Raw genomic sequence first — 23,398 nt, 5'->3', positions numbered from 1 at the left:
TAACCGAAGATATAACCAAATCCTATTCCTTGATAGCAAATATTGTTCACATGTTCAGTTCATTCTGCAATTTTGTCTTAATTTGATGTTAGTGTTATTGTATATACAAAATCTTTTTGAAGAACATTACTGAATTATTTACAGACTCAAATAGAATAGAATAATGTAAAAAAGGCAGTGCGGCCATAGAAAGGGAATGAATTGTTTGTGATCCATCATAAATTGGACATAAATTCTCCGCCATTCAGTGGGGAAATTACAGCGATGCATAACGCCCAGTAAAAAGAACGCCACAGGCTATATTTAATCTCTTTCAGGACAGAAAAAGCACTGAGGTTCATAGAATGATTGGCTTTTCTTTCTTTCGCACTATCCAAACTAAAATATTAACTTTCTCTGAGACACATGTCATTTCCCACTACAGTATTCCGACTTAGGGCAGCAGGAAGACTACCATCCACTCCTGATCACTTGTCATTGATTCAACATACAGATTGATCGCTTATATTTTTGAGACTAGGAGTACGTAACCAAAAGAGTACATTTATCCACCAGTTCCATTAAAACTAACATTTGTAAACAACAAATACAAGGTGTTTGACCTAGCTATACTACACCTTTACAATTGACTTAATTTTTTTACTTTGCTTCATCTTCAGGAAAACACAGTTAAATTATTTGCGGAATGGCGGTCAATGTGTTTCTCTGGGATTTACAAAAGGTTAGTGTTTTGTTTCCTGGGGAGGTCCAGAGAGAGAGAGAGGTAGAGAGAGAGAGAGAGAGAGAGAGAGATACCTGTGGATCCTGTAGACCGGCAGGGTTTAACACAACACCCACTGACACACACACGCATACACACGCACACGCACACACACACACACACACACACACACACACACACACACTGTAGAATCTAATTTTGAATAAAAATAAAACAGTCACGCATGATTTACTGCCTTAAACAATGAGCTGCCAGTGTGCAGGATGGAAGAAATAAAAAGCATGATTGATATAATCGAATACACCCAAGGGACCAAAAGAAAAAAAAAAAAACTGCAATGGAACAATTCCTCACTAAAAATACCCTGAAACATTTATTATTAAAGTTGCTGTTTTGTTTTCCGATTCATAGCTTTATACAACTCATTCACAATTCCTTCCCCATTTCATCTCCCCCTGCCCTAGCTTCAGACATTAAAACGTTTTCTAAGTACACACACAAACACACGCACTTGCGCGCACGCGCATACACACACACACACACACACACACACACACACACACACTAATGGACGAATTACCAAAAGCACCGAGAACCACACTAAAAAGCAAGGCGGTAAAAAGTGAACTGAGGGAAAGTACTGCCATCAGTCAAACAATATATCACAAGTTCCTCCAAAAAATAAATAAAAGCCTGGGCGCTCCGTTCTGGGGGCCAATCCTCAGGGGCCCAACACCATTAGTGCCTGGCCCCGCTCCACGCGCCTCGCGCTGGGGTGATGTAGCGCTGGACGGGGCCCAGCCGGGCTGTTTGTCACCAACACCTCCAGGACTCCCATGGCCTGCAGTGGCCCCCCCCCCCCCCCCCCCCACCCACCCCCTCCACCCGTTGTCGTCCCCAGCAGCTAACGTCCATTAACTTCCCCATGACTCATACTAGAGACAACAAATCGTTTCATCATGAACCCAACAGAGCCCCCCCCCCCCCCATCCTCTGCTTAGTCACATTCAGAGCTGGGCCACTGTGGGACAGGCGTTGGCAGTGGTTGGAGTGACAGAGGCGGATTCATTTTGAAGATATGCACAATGACAGTATAATGATGTCACCTGGCACAATGTGATATCAGAGCACGGTGCGACCTTCATGAGACGTGTAAACACCAGACAGGAGGACGGCTGCAGACCACTGGCAATCCATTATTTCCCAAAAATTGAGGAAACCGAAACGAGGCGTTGTACATATTGATTAGATGAGCTGATTTGGAGATTTCGATTTCACAGGGAGACGGATGAGGTGTGACAACCCTAACACAACTAGAGATGGGTCTGTGGAGTTACTCTGTCATAGCGCACAATGTCCTCCGTGTGTGTGTGTGTGTGTGTGTGTGTGTGTGTGTGTGTGTGTGTGTGTGTGTGTGTGTGTGTGCGTGAGCACGTGCATATGCGTTGCACGTGCACGTGCACTTTTGCACACGTTCTAGTCATGCATCCTTTTGTTAATATTTGATGGGGAAGTCATACATGACTGGGTCTGAACAAAGCTCAGGGATTGTTAATTAGAGTAAGTGGTGGGAACCGGGCGAAACGGGATCACCTCACATCATCGTCCACAGTGACCTTGAATCCTTCTCCTGTGAGCCAGGAGCACATGTGGGGACATGCTGGGACTGAATGGGAACACTGGGGGGGGGGGGGGGTCCATATGAATGGACATGAGATGATGAAGTCAACTCAATAGAGAGGAGTGTCATTTTTTCAGGTGAATGTAAAACAGTTTGCATGCTTTGTCCGACAAGTATCGCTAAGTCACCTCAAGTGTTTATTTTGTTATGATGTTGACAAAGAAAACCTAACAAATATTTGCATTTTTGACAATATTTTTGACAATATAACCTGTATAATATAACCAACATAACCTAAATAAATATAACTAAAATAATCATTCTCTTGACAGAACGAATCGATTGAATCAACTTAGTCATCATTTCCCTCCTCTTCAATACACAATATTTGAAATGATCATGCATAGCAAGCTAGCAGGGTCCTAAACAACAGCAACGGAGACGTGATGACATCTCATCTATTAAAACAGAGTATGTGTTCTGTGATCGACTCTACAAACAAATCACTAATCAACAATCACCCATCCCCACTGTGTGCCAAATATGGGCACGTTTCCCCCCCCTTTTCTCTCCATCAATTCCAGCCTTTCAAAATGGCGCCCGCCCATAACTTAAATTCCACCTACAGAATCAAACAGCCGTGGAAAGAAATTCAATAAATAACCTATGGCTGACGTCAGAGCCCGGGTGCTACGCCCCGTATACAATCTGAGTTTCCACCCAGAGTCTCCAGCCAACCGCAACGCGCCGTCTGCTGTGAAGTCACGACTGCGGGGCTGGAATCCCTCTGTTTATCCGGCTAAAAATAGACTACACACCGCCGTGACGGGACATCTTGTGACGATCCCCCCACCCCGTATCCTCCATCCTCATCCCCACATCCTCCCATCCCCGTATCTCTCACACACACACACACACACACACACACACACACACACACACACCAGACTGTACCACAGCTGTCATGTTGCTATTGGTATGCAGGAGTTGGCCTGGCGTTCTCTCTCTCTCTCTCTCTCTCTCTCTCTCTCTCTCTCTCTCTCTCTCTCTCTCTCTCTCTCTCTCTCTCTCTCTCTCTCTCTCTCTCTCTCTCTCTCTCTCTCTCTCTCTCTCTCTCTCTCTCTCTCTCTCTCTCTACTCTCCACTCTCCACTCTTCACCGTTCCCCTCTCCCCTCCCTCTCTCTCTCTCTGCATCTCCTCTACGCCTATCTCTTTCTCTCTTTTCCTCTCTATCCCCCCCTTCCTCCCCCCATCTTCTCCACTCCTCTCCCTCTCTCCCTTATCAGCAGAGAAAGTGTGAGAGAGCGAGAGAGAGAACGAGAGCGAGAGACGTATGGTGTGAATGAGGCATAAGACACGGACAGCTTGACAAGAGCATAAAGATGCGGCTGAATGGAGTATCAGATCGTCTGGATGGGCCAGATACTACGAAACGAGAGCAGGGGGGAGGGAGGATGGATGGGCATATGGACACGCAGAAGACGAAGAGGTGATGAGCGAACAGATGGAGACATGTGGGAGAGAAAGAGAGAGAGAGAGAGAGAGTAATAGTGAAGGAAAGAGACAAAGAGAGCACGAGGAAATGATAGAGAGAGAAGAGAGAGTCAAACAGAGAGAAGGAAAGAGACTGAAGAGACTGAGACTCCATCTCGCCTTGCCATTTCTGGGTTGTTTCTTCATGGTTTGTGTTATTGTAAGTCGCTTTGGATGAAAACGTCAGCTTAATAAATGTAATGCAATGTAAAGAGAGAAAGACCCAGAGAGAGAGAGAGAGAGGGGGGGGGGAGAGGGGGGAATCAATACTATGACTCACGTTCTGTGCCTGCTGCTTCCTAACAGCATTCATTAAAAGCAAACCTAATCATTTTGCTTCTATAATCACATCCAGCGGGGCTACATCGTTCAGTTTCATGACAATCATGTGGAGAGGGGAGGAAATAGACTCGTTTTCATCTGAAATAACTCAGAGGGATAAATTGATAGGGCTCATGCAGCTGTCAATCACGCGAGGCCTAATTCTAAGTGACAGCTCGGGTACATTGTTCCCAGAAGAACAAGTCAACAACAAAATACAAGTTTTTTGGAAAGGTAATAAATAACACAAACTACATTGTCTTGTTTAACGGACACCCTTGAGGGTGTAGGCCTACATAGAGTTTATCAGCTGGGTGGGTGTAGCGAGAGAAATAGGGTGTAACGAGAGAGAAATAGGGTGTAACGAGAGAGAGAGAGAGAGAGAGAGAGAGAGAGAGAGAGAGAGAGAGAGCGAGCGCGCGAGGAAGTGATGTTTATACATTTAAATGAGCCAATGATAACAAACAGGACAACAATGGAATGCATCTGCATAAATATATAGTTAGAAATTCAAAACAAACACGTTATGATTGAATGAATTGTTGACTCGTTCACCAACTCACCTGCATTAACGTCAGTGAATGACCGGAGTACTTCTGGATGTTCAGTTTAATCCCCAACGAATCGTACGAGCGGCTGCAGCAACATTGTGGTCCACGTACATGTCAACCTACAGGCGGTTATCTTTCAGTCGAGCCGAAAACAAACAACCGATGGAGAAATAACATGATTTGAGGAAATACGTTCACGTAATCGCGTTCATTCTGCCATCAGTGGAAGACTATACGCGCCCCATCCTGTAGATAGGCCTACGACGAAAAACAAGACTTCTTTGTATGAGTGCGCATTCCGATATCCAGTACAGTTCGTCGATCTATGTTCGCCACCTCATAACTGTTGCTAATAACGTAATTTGTTATTAATTAACCATCGGAAGAGCAACAGCTAGGATTACATACCAAGCAGGTGCATGTTTACATTTCGTTCAGTTGGCAAACAAGGGAAAGGCGCCCCCTAACGGCATATATTTGAATATACATGCATTCAAAGCATAGCTAAAACGAGTATTTATAAATGTATATATATGAGTGGGGAAGTAGGAGAACACAGTCCAGGTATCAAAAAGCTTATTTTTTAATTGTGCAATAAGAACAATATTAGAACAGTTCCAGTGGGATTCATATCAGTGAGGTCATTGCAGACGGGTAGAGATGGAATGACTAAATAAAATGCAAGTGGCATACATAAGCATTGTGAAAAGGGTATTTGATGTTTGTTGACAATATTGCTGGCTTTGATTTCACAAGCAGTTTATAATCAGGCATTAACAAGTTACAGTAGGAAAGAGCAATTAAAATGCCATTTAATAAAGGCTAAGAATTTCGTTCAAGTTGTGTAATTTCAAGATTACTTTTTTACTGTTACGATTAAAATCCACCAGGAATCAACTGGCCTCAGGTGAAAAAATGTCAAGTGAAAATGTACTTTAAAAACAAACCCAAACAGAAAAACGAAATGGCAGTGAAACTTTCCTTCCATGGATGGTCCTCACATTTACATTAAAATATCAGATTCAAAAACCCACATTATTAACCTGAACATGGAATTTCAAGACCTATATAATATTAACATTTTTGATCTAAAAAAGTAAAAGGCTTTATAAATCTTTGCATTACTAAAATATACTCCGAAAAGTTGTGAGGTCCAACATATAAAAACATTTCCCAGAGTAAATAAATCGTACAAAATATCCCATGGATTTTTTTTTTACAGATGGAGTAAAACACGTCAAGTAAAAGAAAGACAATCAGTGGTGCATATAAAAACCCAGACACTAAAATGCCCGCTCTTCAGGACGGCGTTTTAAAAACAAGACATTGCTAGATGTTGGCAGAGGAGCGGAGGACATGGAACCTCTTCAGAGTCATACGAATGGATCCCAGATCCCGATTCAACGTCTCCAGACGTTTCTCTAAGGCCACCTGGTCAAACATGAACGGGACATACATATATTTAAAAAATTAATTCATGCCAATATCAATACATATTCACAAATAGAAAAAAAATCATAGATCGAAAGAATAGCTTCATATATCAACACATATTTTCTACAAAACAACCTGAGTTAAACAAAGCCTTACCTCATCTAAGCGGTTCTGCAAACTCACTCTACCACCTGATCCTGGCAGTCTGTTCAGGGCTGCTTCGATCTGCACACAGACACACACGCCTTGTGAAACAATACACAAAAATGACAACGCACAAAACAACAACAGTACTACACCTCTCACTACACCACACACTGCACCATCCCCAACCAGCCCACCTGCAGCTTCTCTTGCGTCAACTCATCAAACAGCCGCTCTGCGTCGGCCAGCGTGTGCACTCTGTCCTGCAGAGGAGGAGAGCAGCGAGGGACCTCCAGCAGAGAGGGCCGCCCCGCCTCCGCCCAGCCCCGCTGAGAGGCTCTCCCGGTGGGACGCCAGCTGCCAGGGGACCCTTGCCCTGGAGCCGAGATGAACAGAGAGAGAGAGAGCGCAGGTGTTGGACATGTCTGATGTGTTAGTCAGTGAAGCCTGCATTACCGTGTGTCTTTTAGATTTGGGCAGACTTTTAGAACCAAAGAATATAATAATACCACAATATACTATATTTTAAGAAAGGGATTCCATTGAAAGAAGGAAAAAATGCACAAATGAAAACGAGTCTGCTCTGGAATGCTATATAATGTGCTATATGCAATGCTAATGCATTGCTATTAGTCGATTGAATGGTTGATTAAAGAACCAATAGACTATTTACTGTAATCCAAATACATTACCATCCTGTTCATTTGGTTCTGAGAACTGCAGTCTCTTTCTGGGACTGGAGTTGTGGAAAGAGTGGCGTCTGGGGTCCTGCTCACCATCCAGCCTGCAAGAACAGCCACCCAGCCCAGTGTTAGTAGGAATACAGACTACTGGGAACAGCCACCCAGCCCAGTGTTAGTAGGAATACAGACTACTGGGAACAGCCACCCAGCCCAGTGTTAGTAGGAATACAGGCTACTGAGAAACATAACAAAGCCTTAGCATTACTGTCTGCGCTGCGTAAGTTAACATAATCGTTTGCTCGTGTGAATCGCTGCGGGGTGGCCCACCTGTCCTGCAGGTGCTGTTGCCGTGGCAACATGTGGCTGAAGGCGGTGGAGTAGTTCTCGGTGGGACACCGCTTGGGGCTGGACATGGCCGAGCGGGGGAGGAGCAGGGTCTCTCTCTTGGCTGCGGAGCACAGAACAGACAACCGACAGTCAGGTGTCGGCCGACACACGGGCACCTCACCACGGTGACCCCTCTCTGTGCGTCTCTGATGTAGCAGCGATATATTGTGGCACCAGATGAGTTACAGTAAGAGGACTTAATCAAACAAATATCATGAATAACGTCCATGAAAAATGATTAATTGAGTCAACGCTAAGCTAACTGATATTTTAATTGAAGTTGTTTCTTTTATAAAGGATTGACAGTATTAAAACTCTTGTAATAAAAAGCAATGCGCCCCCACTAGTTCCAGCGGTGCTGAAGTGTCGCTCAGAGGACCAGTGGGAGAGGGGGCGGGTCCAGGGGTACGTACTGGGCGTGGACGGGGGAGGTATGGTACGGTGGGCCGTGGGGGGCAGGGATGAGGACCTGTGCCCCTCCGGAGACAGACTCCTCTGGGCTCTGAGCAGCGCTGCAGCCCTTTCGGCTCCGGCACGCGACCTGGCTCCAGATCCGGATCCCGATCCAGATCCGTCCCGCTCCGGTACGTGGACGAATCCGGTCCTGGCTTTGGAGACGTCAAGGCTGTCCTCGGGACGCCCAAAGACCCAGTCCTGGACGGGCTCTTTGTGTCGTCGCTCCACGAAGCCCAGAGTGGACCTCGGGCTGTCCACCCCTACAGAGGAACCAGTGGTCAGGACCATAAAGAGGAACCAGTGGTCAGGACCGTACAGAGGGACCAGTGGAACCAGTGGTCAGGACCGTACAGAGGAACCAGTGGTCAGGACCGTACAGAGGAACCAGTGGTCAGGACCATAAAGAGGAACCAGTGGTCAGGACCGTACAGAGGAACCAGTGGTCAGGACCGTACAGAGGAACCAGTGGTCAGGACCGTACAGAGGAACCAGTGGTCAGGACAGTACAGCCCACACTACAGTTTCTACAATAACAAACACATCTACACCCTGATCACAATACACAGCAGCAGCCTTGAGAAGACTTGAGGAACAAACAATTGTTTGAACAAACAACCAAATTAATAAGCAATTGAAAATTAATTAGCAATTGATTTACCGATACCAAATTTGTAATTACTTCAGAACAATGTTTACTGTTCTGGCAACATTGTTGTGTTCTCTCTAAAGCACGACGGCACGACGCCCAAGGCCTTTCTGCTCCTCAAGTCACCGTGAAGTCACTTTGAATGAAAGATTCAGCTGAATGATTTAATAGTTATATTAATATAACACCTTACAGAACACGGTTCTACTTCTCTAGAAATCACTAGGATAAAATAAAATGGAGCAAATGTAGCAGCCACCATTTGTAATTAATAAAAAAAGTATCTGTGCCACGGACCCCCTTGAAAACCAGAGGATTCACCTCAAGGGGTCCAACACATCACAGGCTTTCAAAAACCAACCGGGTGGTTTGAGGTGATTAGTGTTACCGTCACCATACGGGTACATGTGATGTAGGCGTAGGGTCAGCAGACGGGGGCGCTCTACTGTTCTTACAGGGGGCACGGCTCTGCGTAGCCCTGGTCTCCTCCAGCTCCATCAGGGCCCTCATCACGGGGGTCAGGGGGCTCTGGCTCTCCCTCCTGCCCAGGTCCCGTGCCCCTCCGCTGGGCTCCTGGTGAACTGGAGGCTGCTGCTGCCGCGACGGAGGCCGGGACTGGTCGCGTTCCGGGAGAGACAAACTTCTACGGAAAGGGAGAAATAAATGAGGGGTTGTTCAGTTTTAGCTCAAAGGTAACAGGATACGGTTGTCTGTCGCCTTTTGGTCATGGTTAATTTAAAATATGAGTGAAAGAATCCAATCAAATCCAAGTAATTTTTTTATTTAATACAAATCCCTGTTCTCTGATCCCTCTCTGTATCTTATTAAGAATCAAACTGCTCTAATAAGAATCTTTAACAACCAAACAACCAAAGGAGTACCTCCAGCCGGGCCCTGTTGAAGGGCTCTCTGCAGGACCTCCAGGCAGGGCGGGGTGGTCGTTCTGGGGAATGGGGGAACCCCTCTGGATGTTGGGCGGGGTGGTCTGGGTGGTCTGGGTACAGGGGGACCTCCTCTGGCCATTGGGCGGGGTGATATGGGGCGTCTGGGGACACGGGCTCCTCCTCTGGCCATTGGGCTGGGTGGTCTGGGGAGAGGGGGACCCTCGCTGGCCAGTGGTCTGGGGAGAGGGGGACCCTCTCTGGCCAGTGGTCTGGGGAGAGGGGGACCCTCTCTGGCCGGTGGTCTGGGGAGAGGGGGACCCTCTCTGGCCGGTGGTCTGGGGACAGGGGCTCCTCCTCTGGCCAGTGGTCTGGGGGAAGGGGGACTTGCAGCCTCCGATTGGCTGGTCGGCCACAGGGGCAGCAGCCCTGCGGTGCCCGGGGCTGGTCTCCGTCTTGGCGCTGGAGGATGACAGCAGCAGGTCTGGGTGATGGTAGAGGCTGGGGAGAGGAGACCGTGGTTATGACATACGTTATAGGTGTACGTCTGTTATACTGGATGTAGTTAGTGGAGAGATGGAGCACAAGGGGGCCAGACAACAGAGCGAGGTTGAATGAAGGCAGAGAGAAGGTCATGAATTCTAGTGGTTGGTCTACCGTGACGCAATTTCCGTTCCGGGCGTTTCCGTGGTGAGATGAGACCGGGTGGGAATGAGCTAATGACGAACACGACTGTCCAAGCCGATTCAAGAAAGGAATAGAAGGAAGAAAGAAAGGATAGAAAGAGTGGAAAGACAGAAATGACTACATGAGGAGAAGGAAATGGACAGAAGAAAGAAGGAGGCCTTCCCTCCCGTCACTCCATCACTGCTCACCCTGCTCCGGAGGGCTGCGTGTTGCCGTGGGAGATGAGCCGCTGCCTGGCCTGGTTCTCGTGCTCCAGCTGCTTCACCTGGGACTCCAGTTTACCGATCACCCTGGACCCCACAGACCCAGAACACACAGCAGTTCAGTGACTGAACAAACAGGATCTAGAAAGGACCATGACAGGAAAGTACGCCTTCATGGACTTCATGGACGAATAATGCTGTTGTTTTTTAATCAGCCGTTCCTAACATGAAATCATTGAATTGCCATCAAGTAGAATGAAGAATTTGAATTATGGATTTTATACTCTGATTTGGTTTCATATATCGCGGAGCGCCAACGTACCTGTTGAGGTCAGATATCTGCTCCTGGGCATCCACAAGCTTGTTCTCCGTTCCCAAAAGGTTGTCCTGTTGACCCATAACAATAATATTACTTATCGCATAATATCATTTAACTTAGACAAGTTAATCCCAAAAGTAGAGTTAATCTCATTGTTCAAATAAATACATGCTACATGAAGCAGGCATCTTGGGAGGTACGCTATTCAGGTCAGAACAGTGAACCTCAGTGTACCTAAATGTGTGTCTGAATTACCTTTGCTCCGTCGTAGTCCTTCCTCAGCATGTCGTACTCTCCAAGCAGCTGAGAAATAAACACAGCGATAGATTCATTCAACTGCAGGGACAGCGCCACCTCTGGGCCAACACTCGCTATTGCAATTGCACATAAGACATCACCTGGTACCGATGTCAGAAACAGAAATTACATTAATGTGTGTTTGACTTTGAGTGCTTTAAGAGTACCATCAAAAACACTATAATTTAATGATTACCGATGAGCATACATGACAGCTATAACAATTAAGTGTCAGCCAATCAGAGAAGCCCTCTGGCTCTGCCACTCACATCCTGCCGCATCTTGCACTCCCTCTCCCTCCGGGCCTCCTTCTCGTCCGTCTCCCTGCAGGCGTTCTGCAGGGACTCCTCCAGCTGCCGCACGCGGGCCTTCAGGCGGGAGGCCAGCGCGTCCTTCTCGCCGCCCCAGCGCTTGCTGTCCTCCAGCCGCTGCTGGAGAGAGGCCACCGTGGCGCCGGCCACCGCGTACCTCTCCGGCCAATCAGCCTACAAGGCCCAAAAGAAATGGCAGCAAGATCGCTTTTAGTTTTTTATAATTTTATGTTCTCGTATTAATTTGTAATTTATTTCTAAATCCTTATTGTTTACAGCGATGCATTCATTCATTGCCTACACAATACAAACACATGTGCTTTAAAAGATGTTACATCGGGAGAATAAAGCGGGACGCGTTCACTATTATTAGGTTTTGCACAATATGTTACTTGCACTTCATCAGCACGAGATATCATGGCACCTGAAGGCCCTGGGAATAGTGAGTTATTGTTTAGGCGTAGCCCCCGCGGCGTGGCTCCCCTCGTGATGTACAGGTACATGTGGGTGGTGACGGTTCATTTTGGATATTTGTCAACTTTACTTACTTTTACTGCTACTACTCTCTAACTTTATGCTCTATGCTCTCTACCAACCTTATGGATAGCCGTCGTTGTTACTAGATGTGTATGTAGTAAAGTATAATAAAGTCCTGCTTATATAGAGTATCACTGTTGTGGCTTTTATCTCTGCGGTGTCGTATCTCAATCCATCCCAAACAATGCCCGTCATCCTGTACGTTACGCTTTTTTGACAGTAACCGTTAGGCCCTAGGGATTGTCTCTACCCACATCCATTTAATGCAGATAGTAACAAATGCAACAAATAGTCAGCAATAAGCCAATCCTCCGTGTTCCAGCTCCAAACCTGCATTCTGATAACTCTGATAACCGCATCAGACGAGCAAAGTGCTGCATTAAGTCCAGCAGCGCCAACCCCTGACTGATAAATCACCTAATCTTGCAAATAGGCTATTCTCTCCCCCCCCTGCTCTCAAACCAGCACAGGCACTGTGTCCCCTCTCTCTCGCCTCGTAGCCGGTCTCTGGCCTCCGGAGACCACAGGAAACACAACGCTCTTGACATAGAATGGAGCCAGCGGACTAAACCAGGAGAACATGATGCCATATTTAAACAATGGGCAGTAAAAGGTATTAAGGCAGTGTGTACAATATTGGAAAAAAAAACGAAGAATTACAGACTTTCCAAAAACTAAAAGAAACATTTTCTCTTCATAATCTGGACTTATTTAGGTATATACAATTTAGAGATTATTATAATAAAGAAATTAAGGTGGACATTTCTCACGAAATAAACCCTGTTATAAAGAATATGATGAATGCATATAAGCCAAATAGTAAATGTGTAAAAGTAATCTCCATGTTTTATGAAAGTATTATGGAATGTAAGAGCAACTCAACATTATATCTAAAATTAAGGTGGGAAAAAGAATTAAATGTCGAAATTCCATCAGATGTATGGTACGATATGTATGAAACTCAACATACTTCTACAAGTTCACAACAACTGAGGGTGTTCAACTGGAAAAATTTGGTGCGTTTTTTTATTACACCTAAAATCAGCAGTAAAGTATCCTCAACACCCCAGCCATGTTGGAGACAGTGTGGCTGCTTAGAAGCTGCTTAGAAAAACTGAAGGCATTCTGGGAAGATGTACATTTAGTCTTAATTAATGTGCTTGGATACAAGATTCCTTTGTCATGCACTGTCTTGTAATTGGGTCACATTTCACTGGTTACACTACAGAGGGACGGATACTTGGTAAAAGTACTCCTTACAGCAGCAAGGAAAAACATAACTAGAAGCTGGTATAAGCCTGATTCACCTAAGCAGCAAAAATGGTTTAATGTCATTCAGGAAATAAGGACAATGGAACGACTGGCTTGTGTGTTAGGTTTGAGGGTAGATCTGTATATTAAGAGATGGCAGAAGTGGATACTTAACTTGTAAGGCAGCTACTTGAACTGTGCTTAACTTTACATATGTATGTATTTTGTCTTCTTGGCTACACCACGTTTTCCCACAGGCTCTATTTTTGTTTTGTTTTTGTTTGAATTGTTTGTTCTATCTGCACTGAATTAATATTGTAAGTTGATCTGACTGTGTGCAGTAGTAATATGCTAAAAACTAAAATAAAAATTAAAGTATAAAAAAAAAAAGAATGGAGCCCGCGGGAAGTGGACCAATTAAAACAATCCGTAGCGTTATGAACAGACTCTAATCCCACACACACACACACACACACACACACACACACACACACACACACACACACACACACACACACACACACACACACACACACACACACACACACACACACACACACACACACACACGTGTCACCCTGCTGGGCGGAGTATAATGAGCGGAGAGGTCAAACGGTGGTCATGGTGTCCCAGAGCGACCCTACCATCACGTTTACATACATACATTTTCTTTTGGTTTTTCACTTTCTTTAAACACACCAAAGCAGTGTCTGAGCAAAATATTTGGAATCAAAGTGTATGAATAAATAGTAGGAATCGTACCAGTTTCTTCTCCAGGTAGTTGTTTCTGGCCTCCACCTCATGGATGCGATGGTTTGCTTCGGACAGTGCCGTCTCCAGTTGATTACATCTGTTCGGGAAAAGAAAACAGTTTAGTCTTAAAAAGTACAAAAAAAGGTAGGTTCTCATTTCACAATGCATCACAGCAGGTACATTAGTCAGACACATCCAAATAACTGTTTACATATGTGACGGACTGTGCGATATTGTCGAACATCCATACATGTATATAATTGTACAGCAATATCATCCTTGGATGAATTCTAAGAGACAATATGAATTGTCTGTAACACAGTCTATTGTTTTGTTTTGTGCTGTGTTTCTGTCTGCTGTTTGCCGTCTGGTCTATTTTTATTTTTCATTGCACAAGCCTTGCATAACACGTTTCAGCTCCTGTCTTGCCATGTGTGTGGCTGTGTGTGCATGCGTGTCTATGTGTGTGCATGTATCTGCATGTACGTTCATATTTGTGCATGCAGCATCTGCATATCTGCTAGTGTGCATGTGTGCACTATGAGCTCTAAAGGGACGTGGAGATGGGACCTCAGCTCCAGGGCGCGGTTGCTCTTCTCCAGGTCGGGGGGCAGCTGTGCCAGGCCCAGTTTGTCCCTCAGGCTCTGGATCTCAGACTCGTAGTAGGCCTTCAGGTCGGCCACGTGGCGGGCATGCTTCTCCCGCAGGTTCTGCCTCAGACTAGAGAGAGAGGGGAGAGAGACAGGTGGAAGAAGAGTCAGGGTATGAGGAAGAGCGGGGCCATAGGTTAGGACAGGCCTGTCCAACTAGCGGCCCGTGGGCCGAATACGGCCCTTCTTCATTTTTTTCTGGCCCGCAAGAGGTTGCTTGCAAACCAAATTTTTTATTTTATTATAATTTTTTTTAATCACATTACTGTGTAATATAATAAATAAAACAAATGCATTAAATCTGTCGTACACATGCCTATAAGGCTCTGTCTACACCTGCTATTGGCTCAGTCAAGCTCACGTTGCATTCTATGCTGGCGGGCCGCGGAGAAACTCACTTTAGTCAGACTAACAACACGCTGCAAGATGTCTCTCCCCAAGCAAGATTAAAAGTGAAGAAGAAAGGAATGCGTCTGACAAGTTTATTCCATGTATTATTAATTTTTTTTTAATTTAACCTTTATTTATCCAGGTGAGTCCCATTGAGACCTTTAGCCTCTTTTTCAAGGGAGCCCTGACAGTAGTACTATGCAGTAGTACTATATCTATTAAGTTAACACTACTTTAAGTACGATTTATTGCGATTCATTGACATAGTTTTGCTCTATGTGTGGCCCAACCCCCAGTGGGTTTCCTTTTTGGCCCACTTGTTAAGGAGGTGAAGGGGAGAAGGAGGATGTGATCATTGTGAGAATGGGCAAAAACCCAAAAAAGGAAAAGAAAGACAGACGAGAGAAAGAAAGAAAGAAAGAAAGAGAGCAGAGAACCACAGTCCTGTGTGTTTGTGTTTATATATTTTTTCTATGATGGAATAACAAATGGTTCGCTAAACTAGTACAGGCAATGCTGAAATCAGTATTGTCGCCGACCCTCTGGTGTGGAGGAGGTTGGTGTGTGTGTGTGTGTGAAACAGAAGTCCAGACTAGTGGGCACATGCACTTACTACAGCTGCTATCCTATGGAATCTAAAGATAGTTGACATTTTTGTGGCTCCAGAAATATCTCTGTCTCAGGAGGCATGTTGCCCGTGTGTCAGCGCTTTACACGAGGTTCTGCAGCAGGCTGGGCCATAAAGGTGCAGCTCTCGGTAGCCTTCTTTATCAAAGTGTGCTGCCTGGCCAAACTGATATTTATCAATCAATCAGAGAACACATTCACCTCAATCCATTACATTCAATATCCCCTAAAATAGGAGATATTACAGTCATGAATATTATTGGTTATCTCTAGGAAACAGTGATCCTACATAAGGTATAGTCACTATACTCTGGTTTTAAGCTGAATAAGCTCTTCTCCACGAGTAAAACGTACCATTTAGCAGACGCAAGGCGTTAGGTTAGGGGTTAGTGTTAGGGGTTTAGGTTTAGGGGTTAGCACTAGGATAGGGTGAGAAGTTCAGTCATCCGGGAGGAACTCGGATTAGAGCCGCTGCTCCTCTGCTTAGAAAGGAGTCAGTTGAGGTGGTTCGGGCATCTGGTAAGGATGCCCACTGGACGCCTCCCTTGGGAGGTGTTCCAGGCACGACCAGTGGGGAGGAGACCCCGGGGAAGACCCGGGACTAGGTGGAGAGATTATATCTCAACACTGGCCTGGGAACGCCTCGGGATCCCCCCGTCAGAGCTGGTCAATGTGGCCCGGGAAAGGGAAGTCTGGGGCCCCCTGCTTGAGCTGCTGCCCCCGCGACCCGACCCCGGATAAGCGGATGAGGAGGATGAGGATGAGGTTAGCACTAGGGGCTAGCCTTAGGGGTTAGCGTTAGGGGTTAGCATTAGGGGTTAGCGTTAGGGGTTAGCACTAGGGGCTAGCCTTAGGGGTTAGCGTTAGGGGTTAGCATTAGGGGTTAGCGTTAGGGGTTAGCACTAGGGGCTAGCGTTAGGGGTTAGCGTTAGGGGTTAGCATTAGGGGTTAGCGTTAGGGGTTAGCACTAGGGGCTAGCCTTAGGGGTTAGCGTTAGGGGTTAGCATTAGGGGTTAGCGTTAGGGGTTAGCACTAGGGGCTAGCCTTAGGGGTTAGCGTTAGGGGTTAGCATTAGGGGTTAGCATTAGGGGTTAGCGTTAGGGGCTAGCATTAGGTCATTATCTTCAGGGGCGCGTGTTGGAGGTGAGAGAGTCTGGCCACCGAGCACTCACAGTGACAGCACGACGGGGTCGTCCAGCGACGACGCCCTGTCCACGCGGGGCCCCAGGGGCCCCGGGGGGCTCCCCGTGGAGGCGGAGCCCGGCTGCAGGGTGCTGGTGTGGGTGTGCGTGTGGCTGCCCTCCTCCTCCTCGCTGGCCCGGTTGCCGCTCTGTCGCCCGGCGAGGAAGAAAGAGGGCGGGGCCTTGTCGCCGGAGGCAGAGGAGCCGGGGCGGGGCGGGCTTCCCCAGGATCCCTGCACCGTGTCGGGGGGGGGAGGGGGGGTCGCGGGGACGGACTGGAGGCCACTGGAGGTGCTGCACGGGCCGGACAGGTTCCCCAGGCCGGCCGTGCTGTCGGGCGTGGCCGGGGTCCCGGGGCCCCTTTGGCCCAGGGGGTGAGTTTGGTTCTGGTAGGAGGGACTGCTGAAGTGGGAGGGCGACGTGAAGCCCGAGGTTCGGTCCGAATGTCGCGTGACGATGGCGGCTGGGTCAGAGGCCCCGCCCCCCTGGAGCACGGCAGGAGAAACACCGGTCAGACCCCAAGGCTGAACTCTACAGACCCAATAGCCAGGATACTAAGGGCCCTCAAACTACTGGGACATTTAACAAATGTTAAAAAGGTAAACACTGATGGCTAATTAACTACATGACACAAGGTCCACTGCACAAAGTCTCACTACTCTCAGGAGGTGGTCTGACATTGTTTATGCATATATGTGTCTATTGTGACCTTGCCACACCCGTGCTGTAAAATTATCTGGGTCAAGAATTTATACAGTCTCCCAGTACAGTACAGTGCGCGTGTGCATTAGTTAAGTGTCCTACCTGTGGTGACAAAGGACCAGAAGACTGTGATCCATCCCAATCTGTACATTTTAATGCAGTTTTCTGCTTGCTGCGATATATCTCCTTCAGGGACAACTGGGTCTCCGGTGGGGGAGTCTATGGAGCATAGGAGAATCAATCAGAGCAAAAATTGTAATAAATATATTAAAACAAAAACCAAACAGAAAAAACATGTGAAATGAAAAGAATACACACACCACTAGAATGGAGTCACCACACATCATATCGACGTCTATTTAAATGATTGAATGAAGTGAATTAATGCATGAACCCGTTCAGTGCTCAGACGTACAGCACTGGTGTCCTCCTGCAGGAAGAGGAACGCCCCGCTGTCCAGGCTGTCTGGGAGTGGGTGGTACAGGTCACACTCATTGAGACGCCAGTAGGTCAGCCCTGGGAGAGCACACACACACACACGCACACGCACGCACATGCATGCATGCACACACACACACACACACGCACACACATGCATGCTCACACATGCATGCACACACCCACACACACACACACACGCACACACACGCACACACATGCATGCACACACACACACACACACACATTTAATCCATATATTAAATCTGTATCCTCAGTGTAATCCACAGACATAACCCTAAATATTGTTTGCCAAAACGGATTACTCTACAATACATTTATACAATTTAGCAATACATTTATACCATCTCATGTTTGTGAATTCAAAATATTTACGGTGGCTCTTTTTTTATTATTGAAATGATGTTGTATTGTGTTGTGGTATTAAACGGTAGCCTACACGTGTATTTGTAAAGGATCCAGGATACATCATGGATCCTTGCTGTGCACTGTTGTTATTCCCAAGGAGGGGATGTTCATTTTAATAGTACACACAACACAAAACGCTGTCACCCTCGGCTTGCCGCCTCTGATGGACATCTGCGTGAGCTGCTTACTCAGCACCTCTCAGTTACACAACCTCCCCACACACACTGAAGCTCTTCTACGCTGTTGCCAGGGTGGCTACCTGAGGACTCAGATGCCAGGCTGTGGCTTCTCCTCAAGGGGAAGAAGGAGGTGGAGGCTCCCCCTGGCTGGTACTGAAACCACAAGAGAACAACATCAGCGTCTCCATGTAAACAACGCAAGGTAGAAATGACGTACCCGAGAAACAACGTTTGCCCACCTGGTCCTGGAGGTGTATGTGCTCTGACAGGCCGTCTCTGGGGCTTTCTCTGGGGCTTTCTCTGGGGCTCTCTGGGGGCTCCTGGGGCTCCTGGCCCTGGGAGGAAGCCCTTCTTGCCTTGTCCTTCCTGGGCCTCAGTTTCTGCTGTTTTGCCCAGGACGTCAAGTGCTGGTTGGTGCCGCTGAGACGATATAGGTAGAGGAGGACGGAGGTTTTACCAGACAATATCGGAATATGATTTACCAGTGAAAAACAACTACATCGGTATACCAGCAAACATCTTATTATGACTTAACTGTAAAATCTCAAATTTGAAAAACTGAACGCAATTTCAAGTCTTACCCGTGCTGTGGCTGTTGGCATGACGACGGACCAGGTTCCTTTGCTTGGGAATACGTCCTTCCGTGATTGGATAAGCTCCGGTGGGACACCAGCACGCTCCGCTCTGCATTGTCTCCCTGGAGGGAGGAGGACCAGCGATGCTCCTCTTTCTCCGTCTCTTCCCGCTGCTGGTTCACACCACAGCCTTCCTCCACCTCCTCCACCTCCTCCTCCTCCTCCTCCACCTCCTCCTCCCCCAGTCCCCTGCTGGTCCGTTGGGGTCCCGTCTCCCAGGCGCTCAGGGTCCCGTATCCGCTGCTCAGCACGGTGACGGGTCGCTCCTGGAAGGGCGCCGCCGCCGGGATGACAGCCTCCGTGCCCCCCTCTGATCTCTGGGGGAGGGGGGACGGGGCCACGCCTAGGGAGACAGTCCTGCTGTGGGGCGGGTGTGCTGAGGGAGCGGGCTGGAGGTTGGAGGTGAGGGTCAGCTTGAGGTCCTTGGTGGGGGTGGGCGTGGCGGCGGTTGTGGTGATGGCGTTGGTGATGGTGGTGTTGGTGGCAGAAGTGGGGGAGAACTCTGAGTGTGGCTGGCGGTTCTGGAGTTGAACCAGAGCTTTGATCTCGTCCTGAATCAACTGAAATCAAACCAAATGAAAGCCATTACTGTATGAAGCCACGTGAGACTACTACACGTGAGCTGGCAGCGAAAGGGTACGATATGGCTCCATCATGTGCCGACTCACCTGTATTTGGCACTGGTATTGTCCTTGCTGAGCAAGGATTTGCTCTTGGTATTGCTTCTCAACCAGCTGGAACAAATGCAGCCATCGCCCCTGAAGATAAATGTATTATTTCATTAATAGAGAAAGTGAACGAGTAGAAAACAGAAGACAAGCAGTTAAACCTGCACCGTGTCACTGCAGCTGTCCTGTCTTTATTCAAATTATTTTATCCAAAGCGAATAACTGTGATGACCCAACCCATCCAGCCTCTGCTCAAACAACTGACTGAATGCTCTCTCTCTAGATTTGGTCTGAGGAGAAGATGAACCAAGCGTTGATGGTGGTGGTGGTTAGAAGCTAGTTTATCTGTGTTGGCTGCAGTGATTGTATCCGGACTGAACACACTCTTTAAGAACACACTCCATAACATTGTTCTGTGTTCTGGACCGAATCAGCTCTAGGACACACCTTGGCCTTGCTCTTCCAAAGAAGTGATTGATCCCTTCTCTTTAAAAAATAACCTCCCTATCCTTCAGAGTAGCAGCTTTAACATTAACAGTATGCATTGAAACTTTTTCCACTGCGTGTGTGTGTGTGTGTGTGTGTGTGTGTGTGTGTGTGTGTGTGTGTGTGTGTGTGTGTGTGTGTGTGTGTGTGTGTGTGTGTGTGTGTGTGTGTGTGTAATGCTGCTGCATGTGGATTGAGTCGTCTCCCCAGGGAAGCAGAAAGAAGTACGATTACACCTCTGCATGTATAATTACAGCATGAAGAAGAGCGTCTCTCAGCAGATAATTTCTGACTAAACATCTTGTTATGTATCGCAATGAATATTCTTACATTTTGACATTCCCTATCAAGAACACAAAAGAAAACTGCTTGCAAAAGGTTCACCTAACGAGGACCGCCTTAATTGGTGGTAATTTGAGCTAACGAATTGGAAGAAAGAAAAATGATTATCCAACATTTATGTTATTCTATTGCAAAATAATATCAAAATATAACAACAAGAGTCAAAGATGATTAATGGACTCTCATCATGTTGATGATATAGATTTTAGGTAGAATTTCTGACATATAGCTCCTCATTTCATTACATTCTTTAGATCGTTTTAGTCTTTGGTGAACAAGGTAACTTGTGAGGCCTTACGCCCTGCGAACTCATCAGTATTGTTCAGTATGCAGTAGGGCAGCACTCTGACTCCATCCCAGCTGTCTGTTCCCCTGCAAATCATGTCATCAGCTGGAGTGTGACGTTGTGTGTGTGTGTGTGTGTGTGTGTGTGTGTGTGTGTGTGTGTGTGTGTGTGTGTGTGTGTGTGTGTGTGTGTGTGTGTGTGTGTGTGTGTGTGTGTGTGTGTGTGTGTGTGTGTCTGTCTGTGTGCTCCTGTGTGTGCATTTGTGGTGTCCCATTGTGTCCCTACTGTGATCTACATAGAAAACAAAAGTGACAGCAATGAGCCGAGGCGGTCATCTGTCAGATGTGTCAGTACATCGGAGGGACTGTCCTTTGTTAACACGCACACACTCTACACTTACAATAGAGGGGGGCTACTCCCAGCTGAAAAGTACTGGGTTCAATCCCCCCATGTCTAGACTCTTACCTTCAGGGACCCTTGAGGAAGATGCACAAATGCCTACTTCCTAGTCCTTTGGGACATGCAAAATATAAACAGTAGTAATAACGTCAAATAGTCAAATAGTGACCCATGCTCCCTCACCTCGCAATCCTTCCACATCTCTGGGTCCGTCTCCCCGCTGTTCTGGATCTCCTGCACCAGAGCTCTGAGGGTCTCCAGGGAGCTGGGGTTGATGAAGGGCAGACTCTTCCCCTGGTCGAACGCCTCCTCTGTGCTCAGACACAGACTCCTACGAGGTGACAGGGAGCAAACCCACACAGTCAAATTATAGACCGATGTCTGAACCGATGTCGTACATGTCACTCATATATATATATATATCATCTGACTCACAACCCCAAACGCATACTTTGAATATGAGCATCCAATCCCACCTTGGATTAAAGTAGACTTGTTGTTTTTGCATTAATAGGTTATACTTTGTAATAATACTAGATTGTATATAGCGTTAGGCCTGCAACCACTGAGGCTAGGACATTGTAATAATTATTAATCAGAAATGACACCTGTCAGTGAGGATTATTTTCATTGTAACATTCCGTTAGCGCTCCTCATCATAGTAAAACAAATACAAATCCAAGAGGGGAAACAAGAGATAGAAATCCTTTAATGTGTCCCTTGTGAAACATTTTTTAGATTGCTACAAAATGCATGCATTTCTTTAGAGTTATACCCTAAAATAAAATTGTACTTGTGTATCTCCATGTCTATAACATTGTAAGTAACCACACCACGAGAATCATTGAGGTAGCGGTCTCATAATGTCATTAGCTTTACACACGGCCACGTTATCTATACAGAAGACTTGCTGTTGACCAACAGTCCGACACAACAACACCACCTTATCTTGTCGCATGCTGGTGATATGTTCATGGGCCGACTCCCCACTTCGCCTCCCTCTGTTTTGGGGGGGCGGGTGTGTCCGTCCTCCAGTCCAGCGAGGCAGGAGGCCGACGTCCCCTCGGACGACACGCAGGAGATCTCGCTCTCCTTGCCTCCATCCCCGTCCGCACTGGCATGGCAGTGGCTCAGAGCCCCGGAGGTGGACACGTCCTCAGATATACTGTCATCTGTGGACATGGTTACGGGCCCATGGAAAGTGGGTGCGATGTACTACTGTGAAGATACGGAGAAGGGAACAACAAGTTTAACACCTACGGGTCGGTTCAGGCTGAATTCTAATGTTGCACTGGTTGTAGGCTACTACTACCCTGCAGCTATTGTATCGCTCACTAAGACAATAAATCGATTTCTCTCTCTCTGATTCACATCAGAGATGATTTCGAGACAATCAATCCCCGATAGACACGTTTCAAGCAATAACAGTTGGGGATAAAGGCAACTTTCTATTCCAGCTAATCCGGATGTGTGGGGACAATGCAACAGACTGGTTTTAGATCATCTGCACATAGACTTCATTCATACTATGAAACACATGTTGACATGAGCTCACTGGTGCTACAAGGAAACGTAATGTCACCACCGCTGATTTAGACGACACACTGCTAAAGTTGCATGTCAACTCTGCAGATGACATGCCCTCATAACGGTCCGTTTGAGACACAGGAGATGCCCATCAGACTACAGGAGCCCATTCGGTATTGGTACATATTTTGAGGCGTTACTCTATGCGGGACGTGAATGGCGTGTATGCAGTACAATGTGGATGGCTATAACACACATAACATAGTATCAACTATACGTTATTAGGTTGGCGTTTACTATACATAATAAAACGGAACCTACCCGTGAACTTGTAACATCACCTCATCCATATTTCCTGAAGTGTAGCTACAGAACTTAGCTAGCTGGCTACTGGTTGGCCAGTGAAACTGCACTGCAGTGAAGCTGTCGCTGCTCGACGTTTCCGTCCACAGCGCTGATTGGTCGAAATGCAGCCGAAAATCCAAACACTTGATTGGTTGTCTGCGCGTTCTGTATTTCAAATGGCTGTTTCAGAAAGAAAATAATGCAATCTTCAATATTTTAACTTATAAATGTTACTGTTAAAATACCGGTAGGCCTACATATATTTTACACAGAGGTTGCCCTGAAATCCACCAAACATTTGGTTGTGTATGTTTGTATGTACCTTTTTATTTCTACAATAAATTCACTTGACATTATGCTTAAAATCAAATCTACTT

General features: G+C 46.7%; 1 protein-coding gene across 1 annotated transcript; it reads right to left on the bottom strand.

The window, feature by feature from the left end:
- Positions 1-5,374: 5,374 nt before the first annotated feature.
- On the bottom strand, positions 5,375-23,070 carry mphosph9 (M-phase phosphoprotein 9). The gene is made up of 25 exons (XM_084482728.1): positions 22,998-23,070; positions 22,093-22,367; positions 21,333-21,480; positions 19,637-19,726; positions 19,139-19,528; positions 18,915-19,105; positions 18,573-18,753; positions 18,414-18,486; positions 17,703-17,803; positions 17,390-17,506; positions 16,577-17,070; positions 14,308-14,457; positions 13,747-13,834; positions 11,155-11,370; positions 10,844-10,891; positions 10,592-10,656; positions 10,255-10,356; positions 9,380-9,880; positions 8,954-9,141; positions 7,810-8,112; positions 7,337-7,457; positions 7,019-7,110; positions 6,524-6,702; positions 6,339-6,407; positions 5,375-6,179 (listed from the first exon to the last, which is right to left on the bottom strand). The coding sequence occupies exons 2-25, from the start codon at positions 22,329-22,331 to the stop codon at positions 6,078-6,080; spliced, it is 4,248 nt and encodes a 1,415-aa protein (XP_084338854.1). The 5' UTR covers positions 22,332-22,367; positions 22,998-23,070; the 3' UTR covers positions 5,375-6,077.
- Positions 23,071-23,398: the final 328 nt, after the last annotated feature.

Source organism: Micromesistius poutassou (assembly GCF_964030765.1).
Source record: "Micromesistius poutassou genome assembly, chromosome: 18".
NCBI classification, from domain to species: domain Eukaryota; kingdom Metazoa; phylum Chordata; class Actinopteri; order Gadiformes; family Gadidae; genus Micromesistius; species Micromesistius poutassou.
The sequence above is the reverse complement of the archived record's forward strand: the minus strand, read 5'-3'. Positions and strand labels throughout refer to the sequence as shown.

Excerpts from the sequence above, each read along its gene's own strand:
- mphosph9 (XM_084482728.1), bottom strand. The coding sequence starts at position 22,331 with ATGTCCACAGATGACAGTATATCTGAGGACGTGTCCACCTCCGGGGCT. Across the intron at positions 19,106-19,138 it reads GGGGACTGGGGGAGGAGGAG|GAGGAAGGCTGTGGTGTGAA; the intron begins GTGGAGGAGGAG and ends GTGGAGGAGGTG. Across the intron at positions 6,703-7,018 it reads AGAACCAAATGAACAGGATG|GGCAAGGGTCCCCTGGCAGC; the intron begins GTAATGTATTTG and ends TCTCGGCTCCAG.